We start from the raw sequence: 22,499 nt of genomic DNA, 5'->3' as shown, positions 1-22,499 counted from the left end.
GGCATTTGACAATCACTTTTACACTGAATAAAGCACAAGGAACACAAATGGGATGCTCAGATTTAAAGCCATCAATTTAATGTTTTAGGCTTTACGGGTGTCTCGCTCATCAATCGTGTGCACAGGGGACACCTTTCTCAGCACAAAGATTCTTCCACACCGATTTATCAAAAGAATTTATTAAGTCATAAAAATCACACAAGTTCACAAAGTGTTAGATATGGTTGGCTCAGTTTGGTGTGTGTGTGTGTGTGTGTGTGCCGGCGTGCGTGTACATGTGAATTCTCAAAAGCAGTGCAGTTTAAATAAATGACCACAAAGAGCAGAACTGTGTATTGCAAGAGAAAAAATAGATTTTTGTTTTTAAAAAGAAAAAAAAAAATGTCTTAGAAATCATAGCACCTTCTATCCCATAACAGATTCCAACTGTTCACTCGTCGCAACTAAAGTCCCTAAGCATAATTACAATGACTCTTGCTGGAGAAGGAGAATTGCTTTCCACCTCAAAGACAGCATTACATTAGTTGTCTACTGCAGCCCAGTGCCCTACCATCTAGGAGAAAAGGTGAAGGATTATTTATATATATCATTTATATATAGTGAGTATGGGGGCGAAGGGGAGGTGAGCACCATAAGGGGGGGAAACCCTCCCACAGACCCCCGTCTCAAAATATTAGAATAGAAATAGAATAGAAAACTTTTGAAAATTTGACATACCTAATAAGATGGGGGAGAACATTGACTTCCAATAAATAGAAAAGCAAAAAAAAAAAAACATAAATACGAAAAAAAAATGATTTACAATTAAAAATCCAGAAGCAGAACACAGCCCAGGATGGGAAGTACAATGAACAAGTTAAAAACAAACAACTGATAATATAATACATAGAGAGAGAGTGGGAAAGTTCTGACAGGATCTTACAAGGGTGTGTCATTAGAATCTTCAGGAAAAAAATGTGAAAATTCTACAATTAATACAAACAAGATTCTCAAGGACAAATGAAACAGTTGTCTTAAAACCCGTATGTTTTGAACCATCCAAACAGTTTTTTTTAATGCTTTAGAAAAATGTTCATACTCTATTATTAGTATTTTTCATTATCTTTCATCTAAATACAAGTCACAAGGCCAATGTGGTATAGAGCTAGGCTGATTCTAGTTTAAAAATTGGAATAAATAAAAAAAACAAAACCCACAAAAATACAAATAGTATTTACAAATTTCAGATTTAACACAAAAAAAAACAAAACATGCCATTGAGATAAACTCCCTTAGTGAGTCATGATTCCCATTCTAACCAATACAGCACCAAGGCGAGTTCCACTAAAAGCCAACTGCCAGCAGGTAGACTGGGCAAATGACAGTAAACTGGAGTTTTTAATTGGCTGATGTGGTATTGTAAACAATGAGTAAACGGGCGTTCGATTGGCTGTTCAGCAAGTACTAGCAGTAGTAAATGTAAACAAAAACAAAAGAACAAAACGAAAATAACAATATTCAAAAGACTGCTTGGGTTGTCCTGGCAACCAGGAGTTTTGGTTATGGCTGTTAGACAGGAGGAGCCCCTCACCGTGAGCTGGGGGATGGAGCCTGCAGGTGAAAGCAGGATGGTCAGGGGTCACCGAAGCACCAACACAAGCTAGCTGCACAAAGCATCCTACATTTGCATTGAAAATCAGTCAAATCAAAGGGGAAATGAATTCAGTTTCACTGGCAGATTCATAAGCTTCTTGTATAGGTCCAGCATTATGAACTGTATTTGTGAGTTTCTCCGGTATATGTGTGCAGGTGCATGTGCTCACACTGCGCTCACCAGGGTAAAGCTGTCATAGGCTGCCATCAGCTCCTCCATGCGATACTGCTCCAGGACCACTACGCCAGAGAGATTCTGGCCGCGCAGACGTGCGCAGTCCTCGCAGTGCACCACGTACATCTTCTTGCCGCCGTTCTCACTCGTCACGAACAGCAGGTCGAAAACCTCCACCTGCGGCAAGAGACACAACACCCACTCATTATAATGCCTGCGCAACCCGACATTGCAGCAGTACCTGCTGACCTTCACAGCTTTCCAGCCCTGATCCTAACAGCACACTGCCTACAACTGAGATCTTTATTAGGCCCGATTGAACCACTAAGTTGAATGTTGACTGACGCACCACAGTTGATCATGATTCCACTGCATCTGCATGCCATGCAACAGTGCAGCGTTCACAGGGTCGACTCACGTCACACTCATTGCAGTAGTAGGCAGGTTCATCCTTCACGCGGCTCTGGTAGGAGATCTTTTTCCCGGCTGCCACCAGCTGGTCCCTCAGGATCTGGATGTGCTTAATGGACTGCAGAAGGCAGTGTCTGAGGGAAGCAGGGGACACAGGGGATTTAAACTCTGACAACTTCAAGGTCGGTTTAGGTGGAAAGCTCTACTACAACTGCTCTCTGAACTGACCCACGGCTCATATTTCTGTGTGGCTACCGATCTCTTTGAAGCTACCCACAACAGCAACGCTCACATGAAAGCCTCACGTCTAGCGGGTTTGCTGAACTCACTTGATCATCTTGTACGTGTCGGGGTCGCTGATCTTGACCGTACGGGCCACGTTCCAAGACACGTGGATCATGGGCACTATGGACTTGACCTTCTTCACCTCATTCCACTCAAAGCGCTCCAGAGCCAGCTGGTACTGATAAGCTGCAGGGCAACACAACCCAAGCCGTCAGGCAAGAACCGCAACGGGGGGGGGGGGGCGATTGTTACAGGAATCTGCAGATTACTGCCGTCATTCTCACAAATGGCTACATTCTCATGTCTTTGAAAGACTGATCTGGACAGGCCGGGCTGCTCACAGTTGAGGGGCCCCACATTCCAGGCGATGTTGTTGCACCAGCCCACAGCCTGGACCCAGTGCACTGTGCCCGCATTGATCCACACCAGGTCCCCTGGGCGCTGAATGAAGCGGTACACTGGGATGTTGGCCCGGTAAAGGTCTTCCAGAACTGGCCACCACGAGCCTGTTAAATAGTCCACTCCATTCCTGAAACAGTTGCAAGTATTATTTCATTATATGCCAAATATCCATCTGCCCATCCTTCCATCCATCCTCTCATTCCTTTCCTGGAGAAGGGTTGAGTGGAAGGGGGACTACAGCCTATCGCTGGGAACACTCTGGAAGGGATGCCAGTGTTTCTCCAGCCACACACACACACACACACACACACACACTTAAAGATGGGAAAATCCCCTTCTACCAGGGAGAACATTCAAACTCTAACCCTAACCCAATGTGCTGCTTTATATTCATATGCAAACTAGCATATTAGATACCCAGCTAATTAACATGTTATCCCACAGACCAGTCTCTGTTCTGGGGTCTCACCTCTCACAGAAGTCACTGATAACCTCCCAGTAGTTGTCATGCACAGCGAACCACTCGCAGTCACCGGGGCCGATGTTGATGTTCACAGAGCAGAAGTTATTGTTCTCCTGGTGGCCTGGGGGGAGGGGGGGGGGGCACAGTAAACTCACAATTCAGAAAGAGATGAGACAAAGAGATGGGGCGGGCGAGTGAGAGAGAAAGAGGGAGAGAAATAGAGGGAGAGAGAAAGGAGGAGAAAGAGGGAGACAGACCTGGTGTCCTGCTGCCTGGGACTTTCATGTAGAGCTGCACAGAGTTCATGCCCAGGATAGTGTGGCCCACGTGACTCAGCATGTTCCCGCTGGACGAGACGCGCATGAAAGCCGGCAGCTTCAGCAGCTCTTGCAGCTGGGGCTTCCAGCTGGCCAAGGAGACACAGAGGCCATCACTCCACATCTGCCATCTGCACAGCCTCAGCAAGTCTCACCGTCTCAAGGGCCATTTTACTACGTTAGTCACAGACAATACGACCAGGTCCTTAAGCTGGTAAGGATCATGAGGAACCTGAAGCCCATCCCAGGCAGTGCAGGGCATGAGGAGAAGACACACACACACGCACACACACACACACACACACACACCTTATGTGATGAATGAAATTAAAAAATTAAAAGCTACACTATAAAGCGGCCACCAGGGGTCAGTAGAGCACCGCAACAAAGGCATGGAAAATTCTGGAGCACTTGAGATGTTGCACCCGGGGAACCGCTTACACACCCCACCCCCTTTGCCGCAGTACAGTGAGCTGTGCTATCAAGCAGAAAGTCACTGAGGGCAAGTCTGCCCTTCTTACCGCTTGGGGTCTGACAGGTCAATGTTGGTGCCAAATTTGATGATCTTGCCCACTGGCTTCTGTTCCGAGCTGGAGGTGGGGAGAACGAAGATGAGGAAGGAAAATGGTCAAATTCCACATCAGCATTACTGAGGGCTTCAACAGCCACTAGGGGCAGCCCAGAACGGCCTTTGTAAAGGCAGTTAACCCTGTGGTGAATACCTTGGGCCAGCGAACAAGGGCTCCGGGACGCTCGTCTTCTTCTCCTCCTCTTCCTCCTCATCATCTTCCTCTTCACTTCCCTTTTCCTCCTGTGAATGTGCACACGGTAAGGGTCCCCCGAGACCGTGAGGGCGTGGCGGCTGGACGGCGTGCGGCACTGACGGGGCCTCACCTGCAGGCTCTCCTGGAAGGATGAGGCCTGATACTGGGCGTACTTGGCGATGGTGGTGTGCGAGCGGCTGCTCTCGCACGGCCACGTCTGTGCAGAGCCGCTGGGGTCCCAGTTCTCGTCGGCCGGCTGCTGCACCTGGGTGCGCACCTCCACGGCGTGGTCCGCGTTGGCCTCCACTAGAGACTTGGTGGAGAAAAGACCCAAGCCTAGAAGACAGAGACAAGTCACCCCACGGCAAAGTATGCACCCACGTGACTGACAGCAAGTGCGGCCGTGGTGGGATGCGTCAGTCTGGAGAGGGGATACTCACTGAGGCGGAGTGAGCCGGCCAGGCCCCGGATGACGGTGATTGGGTTCTTCGAATCAGTGCAGAACTGCAGCAGCACGGGGGAGAAGGCGTCCCGCTTGCTCTCCAGCTGCGGGGAGATATAGGCGACCCCATCATCAGGAGTGGCAGCCAGCGGAGCACTTACTTTTCAGATTTGATAACTTACACAACATTTTGCACCCAGAAAGGTTAAGGATGAATGCTTGGGTACACATCTGAACCTTGACACTTGTAGGCAGAGTGGCAGATCATTCTGAGCAGATTTATGAATGTAGGGGGTGCGAGACGGGTTGGGGGGCTCACATAGATGCTGGGCGTGGGCGGGTTGAGCTTCTCCCGTGGGATGGGGTGGTTCATGGGCGGGACGGGCTTTACGGAGAAGGCTGGCAGGAGGTAGGACTCGCGGAACTTGCCCTTAATCCGTGCCCCCCTGGAAGCAAGCAGAGAGAGTCTGAATCCTACCAGCAGATACAGGAAGGAATCACTCATTAGGAACCCTCCTCCCACATGGCAAGCCAGACCCTACACCCTGAGATCTCACCCAGCAAGGACAGTAAGGTTTAAGAGGAATACGCCTAAACCCAAACCCCCAGGTCCCTCTCCACTCACTTGCAGGCTCGCACCACTTCGGCTGCAGTGTTCTTTATCGTGATCTCTGACAGCGGGATTCTCTTCTCCTCAACCTCGGAGGCGATGAAGGTCTCCCTATCTCCACTCTCCACTTTGATCAGTCGTATCTTCAGCTCCTTGGGAGGGCCATCGGACAGCGCTTTCAGCTTCAGTAAGTCCGCTGGGCCCATACCTATGGTGGTGCTGCTGGACATGGCCGTGCTCACTCCAGCACCACTGGAGTCTGAAGATGCCCAGCTGCCTTGCTCCCCCTCTTCAGCCTGCACACTCCCTTCCTCTTTCCTCTTCCTCCTCTCTTCAGACTCTGCAGACCTGACTTTTTCCCGGACCTCCTTGCTCTGGAGGTCAACATTCCCTAGGACTTCCCTGCCTTTTTTGTCCCTGTGCGATTTGCCCTCCTTATGCTTGCGGCTAGAAGTGGAGTTAGAGGAGATGGTGGAAGAGGAGGATGAGGAGGTCATCTCATCTTTCCTCTCCCTGTGCTTCTTCTTCCTTTCTTTCCTCTGCTGGTGTTTCTTGCTATCATACTTCCGCTTCTCCTTGTCCCGGTCTCGCTCCTTCCCAGTCTTCCGACTCTCCTTCTCTGCCAGGGTCCGGCTTGGCACACCATGTCGAGTCAGCAGGACCTCACAGCTGCGACCCAGTTCAGCCAGCGAGGACTCAGAGATGGTGGTGAGCTTCATCTCTGACCGCGGTGGCCCAACTTCAGGGTCAGCCCTTGAGGGGTCCCTCAGGGCTGAAAAGCCCTTCTCCTCTTTGCGGAAAACCCCCAGCGTTCCTTTAGTGTCCTTGTGCTCCTTCTGCCAGGTGTCCAAGGTATCATCTTCACGCTTCTGAGCCTTGCTCCAAGCCGGTTCCTGGCTGGGTGGTCCAGAGTGAGGGCATGGCTGAGCAGAAAGCTGCACAGAGCCCGCAGTGGGAGAGCTCTCCTGCTGCTGCTGGCAGATGTCTGGGCCAAGAGAGAGGGAAGACGAGTACTTGACACCCCCGAGGGCATTGGGTGGGGGCCTGCCAAAGGGGCCTCCACGATAAGTATACTTTTGACGTTCTACATCAGAATCCAGCAAGGTACTACTCATGCCGGTCTGGTGGAGATGAGGCCGCCGCGGTGGTGGGGAACAAGAATGATCCTCCTCTTCATCTTCTTCTTCCTCCTCCTCTTCCTCATTGTCGCCCTCTGCCTTAGCCGGCTCGGGGAGGCCGTACAGCTTGGCCAGGTCACTGTAGCGGTAGCGGGTAGCCAGTCCCGTCCCGGTATCTGGCGAGTGAAGAGTCTTTGAAGATGGAGGGACCTCCTCCTCTTCATCCTCACACAGTGAGGAGGAGCGGCTGCATGGGGAGGCCAGAGAACCCTGCCTGCTTAGCACTGGGGGGCTGGTGTGTCCCGCTGGGCCGAAATCCTCCCCTGGGTTTGGCTTCGTAGCAGGCAGAAGTTGGGGGGCGCACAGGTAACGGGGCAGGGGGGATGGAGGAGAGTAGGACGGCACGTCAGAGCCTGAGTACTGCTCCTCTTCTTTCTTGATGGACTCATCCAGCATCTTCATGATGTTGGCCAGGCCATCGGGCAGGATAGTAGAGAGCTCTGGGGATTCCTCCTCAAAGGGGGCGCTGTCGGAGTCGGCGGCACCATTCCCGAGACTGCCTAGACCACCGCACGAGGTGGGGGCCTGCAGGAGTTTGGGAGGGTCTCGATGCGGCAGGGTAGAGGCTGTGCAATCTTTGCCCGAAATCTCCTTGAGGGAGTCTTTGGATAGGCTGGGCATGAGTGGAGTGGGCAAGGGGGGGAGACCCAGGGCGGGGGGACGGGCGATCCCTGAGAGAGTCTGTGACTGGGGACTTTGGGAGGCCCCACGCGCCCACTCAGCCCTCTGCCTCTGCTTCTCGCGGGCGGAGTCCGTCTGTGGGGTGAGGGGTGGGGGCCGGGGCCTCTCGGCTGGGCCCTGAGGCTGTGGCGGGGTTCCAGCCTGGCCCAGCCAGGGGTACGGAGCAGAGGGCTGGGAGGTTGGGGGTGAGGGGGTGCTGCTGCTAGCTCGGAGGGGTCCCAAGGGACTGCTGGACAGGAGCTGGCCAAGGCTCTCCATCGAGCTCCCTGGGCGCATCTGACACCGACCCTCCTGTACTTTCTTCTGCTCCTCTTCCTCGTTCCGCTTCTTCTTCATCCCTTCCCATTCCTGCCGTTTCTCCACGCCCTGCAGTTCAGCGTCCAGCTTATCCAGGGCTTCCTCGATGGTCTGAGGTGCCACTGGGGCAGCTTTGAGGAGGGGGGGGCGAGACAGGGCAGGGGCTGCAGCCGAGGCTGAAGTCACGGGGTTGGAGACAGCGCCCAAGAGCCTGTCACCAGGGAGCTCCAGCCTTGAGCCTGGAGAGGAGCAGGACGAGACAGCAATGCCAGGCCCTTCCTTGAAATAAGACTTAGCCCCCTGGGAGAGAGGCTGCGGCCGGTGGGAGCCTCCGGAAGCCCTGGAGCTGCCATTGTCGAGAGGGTTTCCTTTCAGCTCAGGCCGGACCAGTCCCACGGGGGCCTTCCCACTCCAGCTAGTGTGAGTGCTTGGTACAGTGGAGACAGCAGGGGGCGCTGTGGTCACAGAAGAAACAGCAGACACGTTGCCCGTGTAGAGGCTGGTTCGGCATGGAGACTTGTAAGTGGACAGGCTGGAGGGGATGGAGGTGATAACAGGGGTGCGGGAGGGGGCAGCGTGCTGGCCGGCCCTGGGCCCCCTGGCTTCTTGGGCTCCATTCTGGTGCTGGGTACCCTGAGATTCTGGCGCTGTCCCATACTGACCTGACTGCTGTAGAGAGAAATACGCAGAAAGCCAAATATAACTTATATTCCAACCACAAGCGACCAATTAAAATGAACATAAAAAATACACATGGTCAGGTTAGTTTTCCACTGCATTGTAACACTAGTAAATTTTACGCCTAAACTGCTCTGTCACCTGAGTATGGAGAGGCTGCTGGCCATGTGGCCTCCAGGCCTCTGGGGGGCAGCGCTGAGTTTCTGAAAGGCCACTGCCAGGAGACGGCTGATGATGGCGGTGGCTATAAGGCACGCCGGTGAAGTTTGCTGGGGACGGTGCTAGCCTCTCTTTGTCCTGGGGTGCCTGACTCCCTTCAGCGCCCCGTGGGTGGGGCAGGCCACGGCTGAGCGGGAGAAGGGGCAAGGGAGAGGGAGGGGGAAAGTGGACACCGTGACCCAGCGGCGGAGGAGGGCCCCCATGGCCCTGGCTATAGACTGGAGAGCTAAGAGGCGATGGGGAGACTGGCAAGGGGGTGTTGGGGGGGAATTTGTAAGAAAAGCCCCCCATCGGTGGTTTGGGTACTTCCTGTCAAAGACAAAAAAACAAAAACTCAACATAAACCATTTCCTGCAACAAAACGTCAAGCGTGTGACTGCCACAGAGCGGAAGAGGGCGCTGACCTGGAAGTCCCCTTGGGTGCTCTTCCGGTCCAGCACAGGCCAGGGGGTGCCGCCCTTGTGCAACGGGCTCCAGAAGGCTGGCTTGGGCGGAGGGTAGTGAGAAGGTGAGAGTGGCAGCAGGGGGGGGCGCTGCCCTCCTGGGTGAGGCACCTGGGGAAGCAGTGCGACTGTTATTAAACGCAATTCATTTTTAAAGTAGTGCCTTTTACAACAGTATCACCCCCAGGCGCTTTACGTGGGTGTGTCATCATACATTACTGTGTCATTTATACAGATTATTTCAAAAAATAGGGAAAAGAAAGTAAGAAAGGGTAGAAATGACAAAAAGTCAGATGACAACGGAGGAGAGGAACCAAAAAGTTCCAAGTGGCCACTGACTGTGTGCCCATCCCCAGACAGGAGTCTGCTCTGTGTCCTGACCTGCTCGGAGCTGCCACTCCTCTTCCTCTTGCTTGGGCTGGGGCATTCTTCATTTGGGGGTGGGTGTGGAGGGGGGGCATGCTGGATGATGGAGTGCTCCACGAGTGGGGGCGCGGGTCGCTTCAGCTGGCCGCCTATGATCTTTCCTGGAAACGGCCGGGACTGCTGGCCAAGGGGCAGTGAGAGTGAGCGACTGACCCGAAAGGGGGGGGGGGGGGGGGGGTTGGCGACACGGGTGCCAGCGAATGCAAGGGCACCATACTCACTTGTGCTAGTGGACTCCACATGCTGCCCAAGGGAGCAGGGTTTCGGGAAGCCGGTGGCTGGTGAGGACCACCAAACTGAAAGGGAAACGCACACATGGAAAATCAATTTTGGTTTAAAAACGATTATATTTTACTCCTACTGAAAACAATTTAGGCACCTGAATATCTGGTGTGATAAGTTCACACTAAGAACCTTTTGCTCCATGCCGGCGAGCCCCCCGCATCGCCTCACCCTCAGCAAGGAGCTGTGGCGGGCCGCCAGGCCGTACTCGTGGTGTGGCCGGCTGGGGTTCTGGTAACCCCGTCCGACATCGGGACCCATCAGCCCGGCGGGCTCCCACGAAGCTCGGGGCGATGGCTCCAGCTTGTCCCCAGGACGCCTGCGGGGGGGCATGTCACTCACTATGATGCCTGTATGACTGCATGCGTACTGACAAATATATTACTGCAAGTACGAAAACTGCTGTTCCCCCCACACAACTGAACACGGGAGAATGCAGGTCAGACTCACCCACTGCTAAAGAATTTACTGGAATGGTTTGGCCCGCTCAGGTGACCTGACGGCAGATGAAGAAGCTGAGGTTGACTGACAGGGGGGAGACCCCTAGAGAGAGAGAGAGAGTGAACTCAGTGCTTATAGCGGACAGCCACGGTGTGTGAGAATGGGGGTCTCTCTCCAGGGGGGCCGGGGGACCTCCTCAACGTGTAGCTCACCTTGGGGGAGGCCCCCAGTGGCGGCCGGCCACAGGTGCCCATGATCCATGGTTCAGCTCGGACAGGGGAAAGGAGTCCCGTGAGCTACGGCCACCAAACTGCTCCGCCGTGTGATGCATCCAGCCTGCGGGCATGGGGGGGAGGGGGGTGAGGACCGCAGGCTCAGATACGCAGCCGCACACGCTCAAACATACAGCTTCCATAGCTCGGCTGACTCACCACACTAGCTGTGTGTGTGAAGCCCTCCTCTGCAGCACAGAGGGGGCCACACAGGAAACAGGGGCGGAGTGTCTGTCCGTCCGTCCGCTGTCTGCTGCAGTTCTCTGAGCCGACCTAACGAAGTGGGGAAGGGAATGAGTTGTTAGGCCCCCAGCCAGGGCATCGTAACCCAGGATGAGGGGAACAGACGTACAGTGATGATCTTTACCACACAGAATGGCTGGAAGTCTAGACCCAAGGGGGGGGGAGAAGAGAGACCTTATGAAGAAGCCACTGTGCTGGCTCTTCTTGAAACATCTGAACAACTATACAGTCTGTTTTCAGGTAACAGGTACTATCATGTTATCACACAGAGTCACCTCTAGAGGGCGCTCCAAATGTTGACAAAAGGATAGAGAAAAAAAAATCTCGGCCAAATACTGGCAAGACATCACTCATGACTGCAGTGCAAAACAGGGTCATGTGAAGGGCTACAGTGTAAGAGAGGTGCTGAAATGTGTAAGAGTGCGGGACGCGTAATAGCAGGATAGGTGCAGCGTGCCTGTCTAACGGCTGCATGTATGCCGCACGATTCTGAGGGGAAACCAGGAGAATTGTTAAAAGCGAGAGCTATCTTTGGAGGCGAGGTGACACACACATACGCATGCTGCCAGAAGCTGTCACAGCGCGGAGGCGGAGTCGTGTGGACAGTCATATTAGCCAAAGCTGACGTGCTGGTCCATCTGCTCCCCCCCCCCAGGAGAGCAGCCACGGTCTACCTAGGGATCAGCCAGGAATCTTTCAGGCTCCTCCCCCCACTATAAAAACTTGAAGGTTTCACCTGGGAGGCTCTTATTCTCAGAAGCTGCCAGTCGTAACCAACCAGAGGAACTAACAGCCTGTCATCCAACAAGTGCAGAGATATGCGAGCATCACGTCGCGATGCCGACCAACCACCTGAAGCAAACCGCAGCATCTCCCTCAGCTCCCCAGATCGACATCGAGGAGCAGCCCTTGCGGCTATCTGGCATCGCGGCACCGGCTCCTCACGGCCAACACTGTGGCGCTCGCTCTCGCTCACAGATGCAGTCTCCGTTCTCAGTCACAGTGAGAGTCCCACTGCTGTAAACTTCCCCAGTCAGAGGAGAAACGAAACCGAGGAGAGCGACCCGGCAAGACTGATGGATCCGTAACACCGTGCGGCTCGAGGACAATGGGGTCGATGTGAGGAATGACTATGGCCCAAAGTAGCACTACAGCTGTCTGTGTGCTGGGCCCATAGACAACTCAGCGTGTTCCCAGACCCACACCAAGTGGTCAGCTTAGGATGGTCACTGCCTCAGGCATGTGAGCCAGCAGTACCCAAGGCCCTGGTGTGACGTAGCCAAGACAGGGGACGGCGGCAACACTGTAAACAGCCAAAATCGCCACCTGGTTTCTCCGCAGGTCTGGGGAACCCCCGCTGAGTCACAGCGAGGGCTTGCCCCAGAATCTTAACCCTTCCCAGGTAGGAAGGTTGGAGGGAACACCCCCTCTGGCGCGGCGTACTGGCATTTCGGCGGCGTGACGCAAGCTGGAATTTCCTCTGCACAGCGGTTTCACCGTGGGGTTTTGGCGCAGCGTGGCGTGGCAACCCGGAAGCTGACGAACGAACTGGGTTTCTGGTGACAGGGGAATCCAAAACCACCAAACTGAGGCGACAGAACATCAGCAAACAAGCTAACAAACCGTGACCACAGGCGAGGTGTTAGAGTAGGTGTGCGCATTCGCAGCGGAGGCACAGGTGCCGTGCCATAGCTGGCGTTTGTTGCATCTCACTTAACTAGTTGACCCCTTCAAAACACTAATAAGCAAGAAGAGCACCACCCCCCCATGTGTCTTGAAGGGAACTGAAACAGCTTAACTTCAGCCAAAACGCTTCAAGTCTCACACCAAAAGCACTGACCAGCAACACTTCAGTCAATAAATCCAAATTTCATTTAAGAGAGAGAGAGAAAAAAAAAGTTTCCTTGCCAACATTTCCAGGGTTACTGAATTTCCCCTTGCCATCGCTATTTCCAGTCAGAAACTGCTGCCACGATTCACCAGGCCGTAGCCCAGAATTCCCCCAACCACCACAACCGCCAAACCTGGTGACAGGCACAGCAGTCATGCCGTGATGCAGCACACTGTTCCCGCAGCCTGGGGTGGGATGACGATGCTGACTGTCCCCAGACAAAGCCGCTGACGGCAGCCTCACTTGTAGGAAAGGAAAGAAAGGGAGATCTGGCCAAAACAGACCATGGGTGGGAGTATGAAATGCCAGAACCTTTAGCATTATGGATGCAGGACCGCGATCGGAGCAGATTCAGTCACATTTCCCCGACTGCGGAGAGTTTGGAGTACAGGGCTACAGAGCTATAAATAGACAAACCCAGAGAGAGAGCAGAAGGAAAGAACAGAGAAGGCCTCACTCACACCCCCCCCCTCCCATCCCATGCACACACACAAATTCTGTGCTCCACATTTAGGCATTATGCAACCGGTTCCAAATCGGGATCATGTTCTGGAGGAAACGTGATGGTGAGGATCAGCAGGAACTGCCAAATTCCGCGTCTGTCTCCGCAGGCCGGGCATGTGCATGTGTTCGGTACTGATGCAAATGCGAAAGACCTTGACACTGTACGTCCTGATCTGAAGGGGGGGGGTCTGACCGTGACACATGACCACCCCTGCGCCAAAGCCTGGCTCATCTGGCCATAAGCTTATCGACACGCTACATCGATATTTCCCAACCCGGTCTTCGGGGGCCTGCAGATGGTCCACGTTTTGGTTCACTCCCAAGTTCCTAGCAAAAATTTGGACTGCATGGCAGGGAGCGGGGGACCATCTGCGTGTCCCCGAGGATCGGGTCGGGAAACACTGTGTCACAGGAACAGGAGCCCCTGAAGAAGCCGGATCACAGAACATGCTGCATGTCCACACAGCGGTCAGACGGGCGCACAGGAGGAAGCCATGACTGCCCCAGGGAAATCCACCCCGGGGCACTTAAGGGAGCTCCTTGGAGACGCTTCCTACCTATAGATGGGGAGATCGAGACCCCCCTGCTGAAAAAAGCAGGTTACAGAAAGTGGCAGAACAGCAGGTGTGTGGCAATGGTGGGGGAAGGCAGCAGAGTGGCAGTGAAGGGTCTCCGTTGTTCCTGCACATCCCTCACAGTGCCACAGGGGCACGGTGGTCAAGGACATGACAGAGCCCAGTGAATATAGTGACTGTAGCAAATCAGCGTAAATTCTGAGTGACACTGATATTTGAAAAATTTACCCTTTCTCTGACATTCTGCTGACACTTTAGATCAGCCATTAAAATCTGAGCTAGACATTTCTGAAGAATATCCTGAACTAATAAAGACGACACGCTTTTTCCATGGCAACCGTGATAAATAAATTCCACTGAAGTCACACAGCTCGTTTGTGATCAGCTGATTAAACCCCTATCTGGGAGTTCACCTCCTCCTTTTAACCTCTTCCTTTTTGCTCTTCCAGGAAGATCGCGTGCTCGGCTGAAATGCCACCTTGCATCCGGGCAGAATGGCCTAGGCTTGACTGACGCTCGACACGGTCGCCGGACCCCCGTCTTTTCCCTGCGGGGGGGTGGGTCCAGCCTTCACCGGGCTGCTGAAGCTACAGGAGCTAAAGAAAGCACTTCCCTGTCCCCCGCTCTGGGTCGGGCCAGCTCTCGGGCCCATGAGTGTGTGACAGGGGCATACATGTCTGACATGTAGAAAAGACGAAGAGTGGAGAGGAGCAGCGATCAGACAGGAAGCGGCTGTCAGTGAGGCTCCGGAAGTGGGCCTCCCAAGCTGGGTCGGAGGGGGGGGTACTGAACATGCGGTTTCCTGTGGAACAATGGCGGCGTGTGTGCCGAAGAGCAGAGCAGCTCCACCGAACCAGCTGCCATTGGCTCCCCTCCCCACAAGGCTTGCCGTCTCTGTGAAACCATGCCGGGCCTGTTAGAAGCGAGGCCCGCTTCCCAGCCGGTGCTCGGGGGCTGGAGAACGACAATCTGTTTTTTCTGGAAACGGTTAGTGAACCTGGACAGAGGGAAATGTCATATGGCTATGGAGCCAGCCCCCACTGACATGGTTTCCAAGGACAGAAATGACGCACTTTCTGAGAGTCTGAGAGCGTGTGTGCGTGTCACGTTCAGAGGAAGCAGGTGGCTGCCTCGGTGTGCTCTCACATGTGTGTCACGCATCATCCCGCGACCCGGCGGGGGACAGTGAGGTCGCTCTGTGTGCCAGGCACACACATTGGACGGGAGCCGGTGCACGCATGCCCTCGCATGCGGAAAGCAGCTAGGGGCAGGCATGAACAACCGTGTTGTGTGTGCGCACTCCAGACCGGCTTACTGAACACGATGTTCAGACCAGTAAAAGCACAAATACCGTCTGGATTGACAGTTCTGAAAATCACAAAACATGCGTTTCTCAGCATGCATCAAGAAATCAACATCTCAAAAAAAAACACAAGGTTTTCTGGAAGTTCTTGTACTCCCTTCCAGAAAGGTTCCAATCACCAGTGGTTTGTCTTATGCTGCGTCCCCACACAGCCTTGTGTACACTCAGACATGGATAGAGTATGCTTCGCCAAAAAAAGAATATAAAGAAAACTGAGAAAAAATAACTTATCAGTTTGCCCGTTCCCTTGGCAACAGTTGCCAAGATATGAATCAGAGCATCACTTATGCTTTGTCAAAGAATAGGGCACAGAAGGGGAGTGATAATTGGTCGATATTTCCAGGTCCCTCATCTTCTTGGAGAAGGCCACTCTGACAACCCAGCAGGTCTGAAGGAGGACACGGCAGAGCTTTGAAAACGCATTCCAGGGATACCGCCTTTGTAAACAGGAGAGGAAACTCCACAGCGAATTTTAATACTAAGAGATAAATGCATTTGAGTTCTGAAATGTTGCTCTTTTATGGCTGTATGTAGGAGGCAGCACTGAATCAAAAGCTAGTTCATTTAACAGCTGTGAAGATGAACTCACCCCATGGTCAGTTCAAAACAATTCATACTCACTCTAATACACACACGGGCCAATCATTGTAGGCAGGAGTGACGAAAACAAAAAACAAAAACAAGCGCAGCGCACTTTCAGCGCGGCTTGCACAACCCCGGTGTGCCACATCACTGTTTCTGCGCTACCGTCACCATGGAGATCGCAAAGGTCACCCCTGCTGGCACACTGACTCTGGGATGCATAGTTCACCACCGACTCTACAAAAATGAACATCATGTTCAGCTTTGCTGGTGATACTGTGCATTACGTAAGGCTTACTCTGCAGAGAGCCTGGACTCGTATGTAGGAACCCGATTTAATGGACCGGCGAGGGACGGAAAACAGCCACAGTCTCTGGACCTTGCATCCGGGTCCTTCCTATCCAGCACGGTTCAGCATGGAGGTGCAGGATCCTGGCAGGTAGGGAGAGACAGGGCCAGGCTGCTTCTGGACACCCCAGGGGTGCATATGCAGAAGGATAACGCTGTGCCCCATCATTCTGGCATCCCCCATCAACAGTCGTTTCACCATCCACCTGCTTTCTGTCCCCTTGCAAAACGTAGGGAACTTAACACACCAAGACCAAATGGGGAAATGGTTAGCCTTCATCTCACACGCAAGAGACATACACACAACCTCAGCCAAACACGCACACACACACACTTGAAGCGCTATCAGAACGTAACAGGGCTACGTCCAAAGAGAACTGAAAGGTCACACTCCTGGGGTTTCTGATTGGGTGATAGGGCATGGGGGCGGGAATGCTTGTAAGCACTGACACGCACACCCTCCATTTATTGTAAGACTGCCCTGTTGCCACAAATTTTAAGGTGTAGGCTCAGAAATTAATAACAATGAAAGCGAGTAGTCAGCACAGACTGCCTTTTTCAGTTCCATTTCTTGTTATGAATGAACCATCACACATCCATTTCAAAAAGGACAAAGCTGATCATGACCCATTGTTTTTTGTAAGAGTGGCACCTGCCCTGTAAAACACAATCTCACTTGTCACTTTGCCCAGTGGGCTGAGAACATGAACTGCTTAGTCAGCCACTGATGGTTAACTTATTTTCCTCGTCTTTGTTAGCCAACCCCTCCAGTCACCAATTCACACAGCAATAAAAGACACAGCAATCCAACTCCCAACCCCCACAGATATACAAGAAAGAAAGACAGACAGACACACACACACACAAAGTGATGTTATTCCCAAGGAACGCACACCCCGCATCAGTTAAGACTACATCATAAAGCCAATGTATGACAGTTGGGTGCCCGCTGTGTATTTCAGAGCATATCCCTTTAACAGGCAAACGCTGTGAAGGCAGCCCGCGGGTGTTTCAAACAGCGCAGCCAGCCGAACAGGGTCTGAAAAAGGCAGATTCCTGTCACCCCTTCGTAATTTCACAGTCCTAAATTCCCCGATGTCTTCAAAGAAAAACAAACACGCAACTCGTTTCCATGTCAATCAGCCTATAAATCGAGCCATCGGAAGTCGAACCTGAAAGGGATTTTCCTATCTCCCACCCCTCAACCCCCAACTTTTAAAACCTCCCCGCCAGAACAACATGGGGTTTATGACCTCATATAAACTGAAGTGCCGAGGAAGACGCCTCATGCATGCTGCTATCGGGAACACGGTTATTTTGTCTCAAATTCCTATAAAACATCAAAGAGTAAAGGTATGAAAACTCTGTGTACGACATGAAGGGAAAAAAACACGTCTTATGATAAGTCACTTCCCCTCAGTATTTAGCAAACGGCGTATTCTCAGAATGCCTTTACACTTAAAAACACCCCCCCACGACGAGGCAGAAAGATAAAAAAAGATAAAAACAGCTTTCGATTTCTCATTGTGGCGTGGTTCATTCAGCTGAAACGACGGCGTGGCCGGCGCCCCTCCCCCGTCCCGCCCCCCCCCTCGCAGACAAAGGCACGAGATCGTATTACAGCTCCTTCACTCACCCCCCCCCTCCCACGGACACACGTGGGTCGTCCGCTTTGAAGTGCCGAGTTATGCCATCTGACTGCGAGAGGACTTCAGGGTACATCAATAGCACGTCGCACTACGGCATTGATTGTAATCGATAATTGTGCTAGAAAATAAGCCAAGCGGACGAGCTCTTTAGCCAAATACCACCGATTTTACCTCATGAATTAATAAGAGTCGGTCACTCAGGGGTTAATACGAGCGAGTCTTTCTTCCGGTTTCACACACAGACACACATTAACTGTTAAAGGGACTCGCGTTTCAGCGCTGGCTACTACGGCTCATACATTCGCGAAACCTCCCGGACATTCACAGCATTTCTGTTATCGCTACAGGGACACGCACACGGAGGCAGATAACTGGGCGGCGCACATCCCTTATAATGAATAAAACCGACTTACCTTCTTCGAGAATGTAAACTCGTCCTACAACTGTCCCACGTCGCTATTCCTAGTCGGCGAAGTTCCGTCAAAGGCAACTGTCTGTTGAACAACAGACACTAAATTATAATTCTAAATTAGTTGCTAAATATTAAAAATGTGGCAAACTAGAACAAAATAACTCGTTTAATTATTCTTAGTAGAATCTCGACAATATTAAAAACTACTCCAGATTCTCGCGTTCGAGTTCAGTCGAGTTATTTTTATTATAACATTTAAAGGCGACGGCGAAAAATAATGGCAGCAATACTGTTTAAACAAGTCTGCGCCCCTTTCCCAGTGAATCGACTGCCTCGCCATTTCTCAGACACCAAAACTGAAGCGCAGAAACCACGCGATCGCAATTGTGGAGGATTCTTGTCCGATAAAAAAAACCCAACAGAATAATACAGAGGTTTCAGGGTATCCGCTTGTACCGTATCCGATCTGTGATAAAGCGCCTGTTGGCTGTCGCTCTGTGCTGCGGCTCCGAGGCGCTGCTGGACCGGGAATGCCGTCGCTAATCCGCCACCAAAATAAGTTCCTCTTCCTTCGGACCGCTCGGAATTGAAATGGCTTGATGCACGGAGAGTGACTAAACGTCTGCTGCCTCGATTTTTATGTTCTTTTTCTTTCTTTATAGCCTCTCGCTCTCGGAGCTGGATCTAGTTGCGCCGAGCCGAGTCGTGCCGTGTGTGTTTTAAAGGGACACGCCGTTCGACCCGCAGGTGACGTAACCACACAACAGGCATGCTCCGCCTCTCGTCGTGACGTCGACGTCCAGCTCCTCGCGCAGGACGGAATTCCCTGACAGCGCAAACTGGCACCAAAGTCAAGTCCGGCTCTTCAGCCCATTTCAAGGCGCACTCGTGACCGATCTGCCCTTCACAACGAGCCAGCTTCTTTCTGCCAAGCGATGCGTAGAACAATCCGGACTTCACACGGTGAAATTAGAAACACGCCGTACGTTTATCTTGCCGGCAGCCAACAACACGATACCTATATATAACCGCAACCCGTAATCGTCTGACTTATATTTTATTTGTACACATTCGTTGTTCATTTAATCACGGTGTGCAACTGGATATTTAACAATGTACCCGTTTCACTGCGGTCTCACATATCTAGTGAGTTTATAGGATGTCATTTATTAAGGGAAACATGAGGCGAGTCACGCAAAAGTGTAGTAAAGAGAGAACGATCTTATTCTTTCTGACCCATATTCCAGGGTAACTTTCTGTACATCGGTTCTACTATAAAAAATGTTTTGCGATCGCTCTGAGCGATGACACACTGACCCTTTTCTGGCGGTTTCCCGAGCTTCGCATTGACGAGCAGCGCACTCGATCTCCCGACAGAACCTCGCTTTTGCATTTTAACCAATTTCTCGCAGACGTATGCATATCCATAATCTAGAAGGTAAACTTATGTCATGTGCGACTATCGGGGAGGGAAAAAAACACGCGCTTAGATCATTTGGCAGAGAACGTCTGTTCTTTTTGATCTACCCGATATAGTAAATGTAACTGTGACATCGTACTGTTCCTACTGGCACGATGAGCGACCCACGTGTGTAACTGTTCAGTTCTCCCTTCCGGCCCCTTCCTTCTCAGTCATTCACACTCTGACTCTTTCTGGCCCCCGTCTCTCTGTTGTTTCCCATATTCGGGTCTGCCTACCCCGGTACACGTAATGGATAGTCTAGTTTTTAGCATTGTGCGTTTGACCTAGAAAATATACCGAGGAACACTAAGTACTACTTACTCATCAACTGGGACCAAAACATCAACAGAGAGGATTAAGTAATTGCCAAACATATAATGATTTCTTTAGATACCTTTTATTGATCCCCGTGGGGAAATTCTCTGTAGGTTAGAGCAAGCTGGCCACGAAGGGCAACCACCCACAGCGGTACCCAGGGAGCTGGGGGTTTAGGGTCTTGCTTAAGAACCCGCAGGTGTGCCGAGGCTGGGCTCGAACTGACGACCTTCTTTTACCGGTACAAGTTAAGAAAGCGGTTTCAGTAGTGGGGGAAATTTGGTGTGTATAAGAATGTCTCCATCTGTGCCTTTTAATGTCTCTGGGGAACTGGGGGAAGACAGCAAAAAAGGGAAAGCTAATGAAAATGAATTAATTTAAATTAATGGGGGTGGGGAGGGTGTTGAGACAGACACCTCTATGCAGTCATAGAAACAGTGACCCCCCCCCCCCCATATGGGTCAGTGACACATTGATGCTGATAAATGGCACTTTGAATATAAGGAGGCAATGTGTCATATGACAGAGATGCTGTCAAATACCATGATATTAAGTGATTATGTTTTTTCCTTTTAATTGGGGGGGGGGTTGTAGTCTTTGTCTCATCAACAACAAAAAAAACAACAAAAAAGCTGTAAGTCTAAGTATGAATGTAAGTGTGTGTAACTAGTCACAAATCAAATATAGCTTCCACAAAGTAGCAACCATTATGCTTCTGATTAACACTGTACATTAACTGTGCTTTTCCCACGTGTGGGTACTTAGTACAGCATTATTACTGAATGTCAATACACGCTTTAATAAGTAGTGATTAAATAGAGCTCGTGGTGTGCCAGATATGAAGTTTTAATAAAAACTGAATTTACTTAGCATTTGTTATGTAACTGAATGATGTTAAAACTACCGCAACAAATAATGTGAATGATTATCAAAACCGGAAAATATCTTCACTGGATACTTTGAATTACGAGCTAGTTTAACATTCTTATTGTCATTAATGTATGTGCCCTGTAGTCGGGAGTGATCAGAAGGCCGCATCAATGGAACCGGATAACCAAGGTCAGACAAACAGGTCACTGCCGCCCCCCCCCAAACACATACACATACAACAGCAACAAGAGTGAATGCCGTGCCTGTCTCGGCCTGATGGCCACAACGCAGCACTGTCCCCTGTCCCCAACAGACACCCTGGACACCTGACATAAGCTCAGCGCAAACCTGCCCCCATCCCCTGCCAGCGTCTGCCTGTGACTCAGGGCCTCAAAGGCTCTCGTCCTGCCTCCGCCGGCAGCATCTGGCTGGCGTGGTGCTGACTCACACCCTGGGTGGGGTGGGGGGGGGGTTTGTTCAGGGGGGAGGTACACTGGACCACTCTACTCACACATTATTACATAAGCTCCTTTCAGTGGCCTGACAAAGACCCACTCCTGTTGCTCACTGTCCCGTCCCCTGGGTGTCTCCTCCCTCTAGCTTTGTCTTCACACCTCCCCATCTCCTCCACACCATCCATCTACCTCCTCCTCCGGTTTCTCCCCACACGCTTACACTGCCAACACCGACCCGTAACCCCATTCCGAAGTAGCATGTCCAGACTGTATGTCATGTTTTTGAGAGAGAGAAAAAAAAATGTACTAGTGAACTTTTAAAAATGAAGTGTAAGGTCATATCAGATTTCATCGGTTTCATCTGGCTTATGAATCATTAATGATATTAAAATATCAGTGAGTGGGACAGTAGAGGCAGTCGGAGACTGTGTGTGTTTTGGCTGTGTGGGCGTCGGTGTGGAGAACGCTGAGGTTTAGCCCCTCACCTGCACTGATGCGTCACGGCTGGCCAACGGAAAGACGGCCGGTGATCCAAGCCGATTCCCCCTCAGCCACTCAGCATAATGACCTCAGTTTCAGGACACACTGAAAGAGAAGCACAGGAGAGGCTCAGTGGCACACGCTCGTCACATCGTAGCACGGCAGCGCGCAGGACAGGCGCCAGCAAGCGAGCCGTTCAGGCCAGACACGCTGGCCAGCAGTCTGGAGAGGAACTCTGATCAGGATGGTTCGGCTGGACGAACCTTCAGGCTTGTCAACACACACACACACACACACACACACACACACACACACACACACACACACACACACACACACACACACACACACACACACACACACACACACACACACACACACACACACACACACACACACACACATTAGCTGTCCTGAAACACTTTATCTAGGTCACTTTATTGCAAAGAACAAGTGGCTACTGCTCATTAGTTAATCGAAAAATATAATGAAACACATGTAATATACTTCTACCACCACAACTAAAAATAACAATCTCACTGACATGATCACTAACAATACTACTACTACTACTACTACTACTACTAATTAATTATTATTATTATTATTACTATACGCCCAAAGTCGCTCCATGTGCTCCTGAGCATGCTCAAAGCTGATATGCTGATTGGGTGGTTGTGTGGGCACTGGCTGAGTCAGGGTGACTCTGCAGAGTCAAACGTCAGCCTCCCACCCTCACCCTGCCCACTGGCGTTCCACCTCTTCGTCCTCCTCTTCCTCTCCTCACCCTAAAGGAGGACTTGGCTGTGTGCTCCTTCACATTATCGATCCGTGAGCGTGTGGGCGTGGAACATTTAGTCCCCACAATGTAATATAAACATAATCCACACACAAACACACACAGACACCATACAGGTTTGTAAGTATACCTT

General features: G+C 51.6%; 1 protein-coding gene and 1 long non-coding RNA gene across 8 annotated transcripts; one reads left to right on the top strand and one right to left on the bottom strand.

Annotated features, from left to right (window-relative positions):
* Positions 1–163: 163 nt before the first annotated feature.
* Positions 164–22,116, bottom strand: kdm6ba (lysine (K)-specific demethylase 6B, a). Of its 7 annotated transcripts, none has more exons than XM_049029512.1 (23): positions 21,573–22,116; positions 17,987–18,067; positions 10,578–10,691; positions 10,359–10,482; positions 10,156–10,248; positions 9,838–10,024; positions 9,645–9,719; positions 9,379–9,543; positions 8,959–9,108; positions 8,477–8,863; positions 5,517–8,326; positions 5,211–5,337; positions 4,890–4,995; positions 4,580–4,785; positions 4,408–4,496; positions 4,207–4,275; positions 3,626–3,774; positions 3,375–3,489; positions 2,845–3,032; positions 2,548–2,689; positions 2,226–2,352; positions 1,814–1,984; positions 164–1,590 (listed from the first exon to the last, which is right to left on the bottom strand). In XM_049029512.1, the coding sequence occupies exons 4-23, from the start codon at positions 10,475–10,477 to the stop codon at positions 1,567–1,569; spliced, it is 5,499 nt and encodes a 1,832-aa protein (XP_048885469.1). In that variant the 5' UTR covers positions 10,478–10,482; positions 10,578–10,691; positions 17,987–18,067; positions 21,573–22,116; the 3' UTR covers positions 164–1,566. The 7 variants fall into 7 exon arrangements, with proteins under 7 accessions (XP_048885469.1, XP_048885468.1, XP_048885473.1 ...); XM_049029511.1 differs by lacking the exon at positions 21,573–22,116 and adding an exon at positions 18,442–18,706; XM_049029516.1 differs by lacking the exon at positions 21,573–22,116 and adding an exon at positions 18,442–18,706 and having other exon boundaries at positions 5,517–8,323.
* On the top strand, positions 18,844–20,858 carry LOC125751060 (uncharacterized). The gene is made up of 2 exons (XR_007400507.1): positions 18,844–18,967; positions 20,777–20,858. It is a non-coding gene; the product is annotated as an uncharacterized LOC125751060 (long non-coding RNA).
* Positions 22,117–22,499: the final 383 nt, after the last annotated feature.

This window comes from Brienomyrus brachyistius, chromosome 10, assembly GCF_023856365.1.
Source record: "Brienomyrus brachyistius isolate T26 chromosome 10, BBRACH_0.4, whole genome shotgun sequence".
NCBI classification, from domain to species: domain Eukaryota; kingdom Metazoa; phylum Chordata; class Actinopteri; order Osteoglossiformes; family Mormyridae; genus Brienomyrus; species Brienomyrus brachyistius.
This window is presented reverse-complemented; position numbering and strand designations above follow the sequence as displayed.